The 6,639-nt window shown below is 36.4% G+C and overlaps 1 protein-coding gene across 1 annotated transcript in view; it reads left to right on the forward strand.

The window, feature by feature from the left end:
• Positions 1-2,408: 2,408 nt before the first annotated feature.
• LOC137824152 (helicase and polymerase-containing protein TEBICHI) overlaps positions 2,409-6,639 on the forward strand; it is a 30,479-nt gene continuing 26,248 nt past the window's right edge. Inside the window, exons 1-8 of the mRNA XM_068629626.1 lie at positions 2,409-2,621; positions 2,841-3,193; positions 3,720-3,951; positions 4,050-4,886; positions 5,248-5,312; positions 5,803-5,908; positions 6,058-6,258; positions 6,413-6,613. Coding sequence (XP_068485727.1) covers positions 2,586-2,621; positions 2,841-3,193; positions 3,720-3,951; positions 4,050-4,886; positions 5,248-5,312; positions 5,803-5,908; positions 6,058-6,258; positions 6,413-6,613 — 2,031 coding nt within the window. The 5' untranslated portion in view covers positions 2,409-2,585. The remainder of the gene's footprint in view (positions 2,622-2,840; positions 3,194-3,719; positions 3,952-4,049; positions 4,887-5,247; positions 5,313-5,802; positions 5,909-6,057; positions 6,259-6,412; positions 6,614-6,639) is intronic.

The following is a 6,639-nucleotide window of genomic DNA, read 5'->3' on the forward strand; positions in this document are numbered from 1 at the left end:
TTGTTCACGTACCTCGAAAAATGTCTCCATTGGATTCCTGATTAACGAATCACTGAATGGTCCTTCTGCCATTCCTTGTTCAAAGGCGACGATCATCATGTCTTCATCATGTGTTCGAAGTCTTACCGTAACCGCCCAAAACCTATTAAGATAATCCTTCAGCGCCTCTCCCTCCCTTTGTCTGATGCTGAAAAGGTCATACAACCTCGGGGGTTTGACCTTGTTGACCGATAACTTTTCTCTAAACATCCTAGAAAACTGAGGGAAAAAAGATGATTTGACCATCCAGGATTCCACTAAACCATTATAGGGTTGTACCTGTAAATGTGCCCATGAACATCTTACATTAGATGACATTCGATCCTCCAGAGATGATCATTTGAGCATTGAATGCCGTGAAATGATTTTCATGGTCCTCTATTAATGTGAAAAAGGTGATTTTAGGTGTGATATAATGAGGTGGCACGGGCTCATCCATGATTTCCTGTGAGAATGGCTCGGGATTATCTCTCGACGACAAGTTCAGAGATCGTCCCTTGGTGGAACGTCGGTCATGTCGGTGCAGTCTCTTCCGTAATTCCTCATTGGTTTTGCGCAACTCCTCATTGGTTTGCGCGTGTTCTTCCATAGCTATCCGGGAGACCTCGATTTCTGCCATCAAACATCCTATAGAAGCTCTTGCTCAGCTTGGGCTTTCGCTCGTAGCCTCTTCTGCTTTTCCTTGGCTTCTTATTGGATCCGCTCTTGCTCTCGTTTGTGCTCCTCGTTTGCCTCTTAGAGAGCCCTCATGGCATCCATGAGTTGTTGTAAGGCGGGGGCATCGCTTCCTTCAGATCCTAGCGGTTCTCATCACTTTGAAAGGCTCAATCACGAATGTGGATGAGATTAGGTTTTATTGGGCACCAGGGTGGGCGCCAAAAGTTCTCGTCGGTTAACCTCAGACAGACTGAATGGGCAAGCTCCTCTTCTGCTTTGTCTCCAAGATGCCGCTTCACTGGGACAAAGGGGCTCTACCTGTTGATCATACTCCGACAATCAAGTCAGTGAGAACATTCAAGATATCAAATCGGTTTCAGTCTTAAGTATTCAGAAACCGCGTACCTTTACTTGGGGTCTCAAGCCCCTTTTATAGATATCCCTTCAACAATTTTCACTAATGAAAATATAATCTCAATAGAAAACATATAATCATAACATAAAAACATACTGCTTACATGCACATTTATTCTCGGGTGCTTAACAGTAATAAAACATTCTGTTCACATGGACCTTTATTCTCGGGTGCTAACTATTTTTTTTCCCAACAACTTTTATTAGTATTTAATTAGCGTGTGTATTATAAACAAACGTAATATTTCTTCTATTTTAACTATCTTTTTCGTGTTGTCTTACCAACGCTTGGGTCGAGCTTATGACACACCCTTTTGGACCATGAGAATATATATATAAAAATATTAAAAGAATATACTGTAATTATTTTTAAATATAAAATTTATTTAATTAAAAATGTTTTTTATTTATTAAAGAGTAAAAATATCCGGTTGAAAAGTAGCAAAAAATTTATAAAAAAGTGTATTTTTTTTATAATGATAATGATAGAGCTTTACAATTATGAAATTTAAAATTTACTGTAATGCCGAGACCCGAGCAGAATCATTAGAGAAGAATTCAAAAGAAATTTTTTGGAATTTAACATTTATGGATTGGATTGGGATTGAAGATTTGATTATTTATGAGTTAGAGAAAAATGAATATACATTGATGTCTTTATCATATGAAGACAAAAAATGTTTTTTCCAGCCTCATGGTGGGTGCCATTTTATGGTTATAGGTTTAAATGATTCAAATGAAACCATTCAAATTGAATCCCCTTGTTATGTATTTTATAAGAAGCCTTAGTTAGTTGTCTATTATTTTTTAAATCTTAACTAATAATATATAATTTTTAAAATTTGTATTTTCTTTAATTAATTTCAAATTTCAAGTATCACAAATAAATATCTTTTTATTTTTTATTAATATTTTTGAATAGTTTAGTTGAAACTTTATTAATACGTCTTATAACTTTAGATATATTTGGATAAAAATTCAGAGCAACTATATATATATATTTAATTGTTTATATATTTTTACAAATATTTACATATGTATCCGCTTATATTTACTTTCATAAGTTACAAATTGTTCCCACGTCTTGAGAAAAGCAATTGAAGATAGTAATAATATAAACATTTTAACATTTCCTTTTTCATATGTTTTTAAAATTTATTTAAAATTCGTTAAAAAACGTCATTTCTCAATTTCATAGAACTTTATTTTCCTCTTCAGGTAGGCACGTAGGACTTTACCGCAACCAAACATTCCCCCGAAATTTCAATTTCAATTTGAATTTTTAACTTTCAGTCAGCGTCACTCCAAAGAGCCGTACAAACCTTGTGCATTGCCAGTTCGTTCTGTCTTTTCACTCGCTCCCGCGAAGCATTTAAAACATCTGCGACGTAGTATCGTATGCGTTATTCTCGCGGCTAGCGCCATTCGAAGAAGAACCCACACTTCTGGTTCCTCGCGCCACTCCATTTTCTTCCATGACTTCTCCTTCGCATCGCATGCGCATCGATCAGGTCCTTCTCTATTTCCCTTTCTCCAACCCTAAACGACGCCGTTCTGTCCCACATTATCATCGCACGCCCCTCCAAATTCGCATCGCTTCGCAAAATCAAGACAAACAAAAAACATAGACAGTTTCTGATTCTCGCTGCTTAATTGTGCTTTACGAATTCTTATTCTTTTTTTTTGTTTCTCTCACTTGCGTTCGTTTGTTTGTGGATTTGCGCGTGCAGTTTTACGTTTCAAAGAAAAGGAAAGCCTCGTCGCCGGTTTGTAAAGCAGGAAGATCCGAGAAAGGTGTCAGGCACGGGGCTGAGGCGTCTTCGAGTTTCAGAGGCACTTTGGATGGTTTCTTGATTGCGTCTCAGGATGGTGGCGGTGACAGTGCCACCGCCCCAAACACAGTTAAGGGAAATTTGGCATCAGAGATCGGTAGTTCTCTTGACAATGGACTTAATAAGCACACTGTTTTATCGGCTCAAGGGTTTGGAGATTCTGAAACTAGTGGGCCGAATGAATTTGGGGAGGCTGGCGTGAAATTGGAGCTCAAACAGTTTGCAGCTGGCTTTTTGTCTTTGTATTGCAGGTAGTTTACTCTATCTATTTGGAAAATGAATAAAGATTGGTGGGCACATCTAATATAGTGGACACCTATAGGAATAATGTTATGTTTCAGAAATTGGTATGTCTCACTCACGGTACAAACTCATTCTCAATTCTTTAGAAAATTGTAGAGGATACAGAAAACTAGAGAACTTCTCATTATTCTCTAAAAAACAAAACAAAGACTGTTTACAATTTCCTAAGCCAGAATTAGATCAACAACTAACAGAATTTTTAATTCTGTTTACAAACTGTTATTACAAATAAAGAAAAGTGTGGGTATGATTGTTATGATGTGATTGGAAAAAGCTGATTGAAAGAAATGATATGGGTTAATGTGATGCTTTAAATAATAGTGTTTTGTATGTACTTATCACCACTTATGAAAAATTGTACGTATCAATGAAATCTTCAATGAGGACTGGTTTTGAGAAGTTTTCTTTCTCTTTTTGTATTGTTTTACCTATGCGCGTGTTTGATTGTTATCCTTTGAATTATGCTACTTGCAGTGAATTGCATCCAAGTGTGGATTTTCCATCAGAGATGAAAGTGGATGATCACAAGAGTGATGGTTCCCTGGCAGAGGGGAATAGTTGTTTACCACAGAAGAGTAAATGCACTGCCAGTGAGCCAGGTTTTGGTGTTGAAAATGTATCATTGAATGTCAAGATCGATGAAGACGTCAAGTCTGGTGTTGTTGGTAATAATACTATGGGACCTGTTCCTAGCTCTTGTACGAAGGTTAAGCTCTAACTCTTAGTAGTTTGGATTTCTTTTGTAACTTGATTGATATTTGAATTTATCATATTTGTTTTGATGCTTTGGCTTCTGAGTGACAGGTTTCTGGTGGTGGTGACACTGCTGCCTTTGAGACAGGCTTTAGAAAATGTAGTAATACGCCTAAACTGTCTAGGAATATGGCTGAATGCTATACACCGGGGTCTTTGATTGTTAAACCTAAGGTCAAGGAGACTCCAAAGTCAGTACGTGGAAGCTCATCATTTTCACCTGGAGAGGCATTTTGGAATGAGGCAATTCTACTTGCTGATAGTTTGTGTGTTCCCATGGGTAATGATCCTTCTAAGGCTATGGGGGAAAGTAATGTGGTGGAAGATGGACCTGAGATGAAGAACTCATGCAATTTACAAAATTATGATGGCAAGTCAAGGAAAATGTTGGATCAAAGTAAAAACAGAATCTGGAATACGGAAACAGGTACTCCTTTTGGGTCAGTTGGGATGCACACAAAAGATTCTTTGAAAGAAGCATCCAGCCTTCCTGTTAAACATTTTGATTTTTCGTTTGAGGGCAACAATTTAGAAGAAAATACCATGCAAAATTGTCATGTTGGTGATCGGACCAATGTTACTTGCATGGCTGGTAAACAGTATGAATCAGGTCCTACAACAGGTCATACTTATGAAAAGAAGAATGAAGTACAAGAGAAGACTTTAGTAAATCAATTAGGAAAAAGAATTTGTCATGGTAATGTTAGTATATCTAGTTCACCCCACAGTGAGTTCGGGACACCAATTAGTGCACGTGAAACTGTTGAAGCCAATACTCCTTCAACTAGTGTATCATTTAATGATCCTTTTGACGTAAATAGCTGGCTTCCTCCTGAAATATGCAATATATATCGGAGAAAAGGAATATCAAATCTTTACAATTGGCAGGTACTGTTATATTTTATATGTGAAGATGTCTCTTTAGTCATCAACTTGTTATAGTGATTTACTACGTTCTAGCTATATAATTGAATGTTTATTTTGGCTGCTACATTTTTTTCCGTTCTAGTCTTTATCTTAATTTCTTCTAACAGAATACAAAATATAATGATGGCTGTAACTAACTAACTGTATAATAAAAGAAGTTATATACTAACTATACTAACTGACTGTGATAAAAGGTGTCTTACACAGTCTGATACTAGAGGTAGCTGAGAAGGTTCTTTAAAATGTTTTTTATTCAAAAACTTATAGTTTCTGGCATACGTAAGTTTGAGCAGGTTATTTTGTTTTTATTTTTATTTTTTAGGCTGACTGCCTTCGAGTGGATGGTGTCCTACAGAGAAGAAATCTTGTATATTGTGCTTCTACAAGGTATTCTCTCACTTTATAGCAATTACTGTAAACCTTGTTACACTTTTGTCTTATTAATTTATTTAAAGTTAAAGAATTACGTGGGGTGGGATACAAAATTGGGGGGTGACTGGTGGTCACTTTCATTAACTAGGATTTCAGTTACAGAGAATGCTGGAGTCTCAATTTTGGGAATGGCCATTAACATATTGCTGTACAACTTCATTATTTTATTTTATTTCATATTTATTTTGTTGTACTGAACCACTCATTTTATTGCATCAATACATGGTTTTATAATTTTTTCTCTTAATATTGATTGCTGAATTCTTTATGCTATTTTATTATAATTCTGCTACCTGTTGTCTGTTTTGTTTTCAGTTCATGTGATTCTCCCTAGTCTTTTTTATTTTCCTTTGCTTTCTGTTTTTTCCCTCTGTTCTTCTTGTGCTTCCTTTTTGCCTTTTATTTTGAGGAAGTCATGTACTAAATGTTTTTCTTGTTGCTGCAGTGCTGGGAAAAGTTTTGTTGCTGAGATTTTAATGCTACGGAGGGTGATAATAACCGGAAAAATGGCACTACTTGTTCTTCCATATGTATCAATTTGTGCAGAAAAGGTTCTCTTTTCTGGCCTGCTAATATGTTAAAATTTAAAGATTACATTTCTTGCTATGGTCTTGTGGGTTTTATTTGAGGAATTCAACTTTAAAATATTTCTAAATTCTGAATTTACTTACGTTTTGTCTTGTCATTTGGATTCATATAGGCAGAACACCTCGAACGACTCCTAGAGCCACTTGGTAAACATGTTCGTAGTTATTATGGAAACCAAGGTGGTGGAACAGTTCCTAAAGATACTTCTGTAGCTGTCTGCACGATAGAGAAGGCAAACTCTCTGATTAATAGATTGTTGGAAGAGGGTCGTCTGTCAGAAATGGGAGTTATAGTGATTGATGAACTTCACATGGTATCATCAATTATTACACTTTTTAGTTGTCAGGAGGAGCTCTATTACATGCTGCTTTCCTGTGTATTTTCAATTTGACTATTGTGAAAGCTGAACAGAAAATGGTACACTTGGATGGTTCTCATGGTTTATTAATGTCTACATCTGTTAACAGGTTGGTGATCCCAGAAGAGGTTATCTTCTAGAACTTATGTTGACAAAACTTCGTTATGCAGCAGGGGAAGGTATTCCAAAGTCAAGTGATGGAGAAAGTTCAGGTGGAAGCAGTGAGAAGGGTGATCCTGCACAAGGTCTGCAAATTGTTGGAATGAGTGCAACAATGCCAAATGTTGCAGAAGTTGCTGATTGGCTTCAAGTAAGCATAATTACAAACATCCTCTC

Source organism: Phaseolus vulgaris, chromosome 8 (assembly GCF_000499845.2).
Source record: "Phaseolus vulgaris cultivar G19833 chromosome 8, P. vulgaris v2.0, whole genome shotgun sequence".
NCBI lineage: Eukaryota > Viridiplantae > Streptophyta > Magnoliopsida > Fabales > Fabaceae > Phaseolus > Phaseolus vulgaris.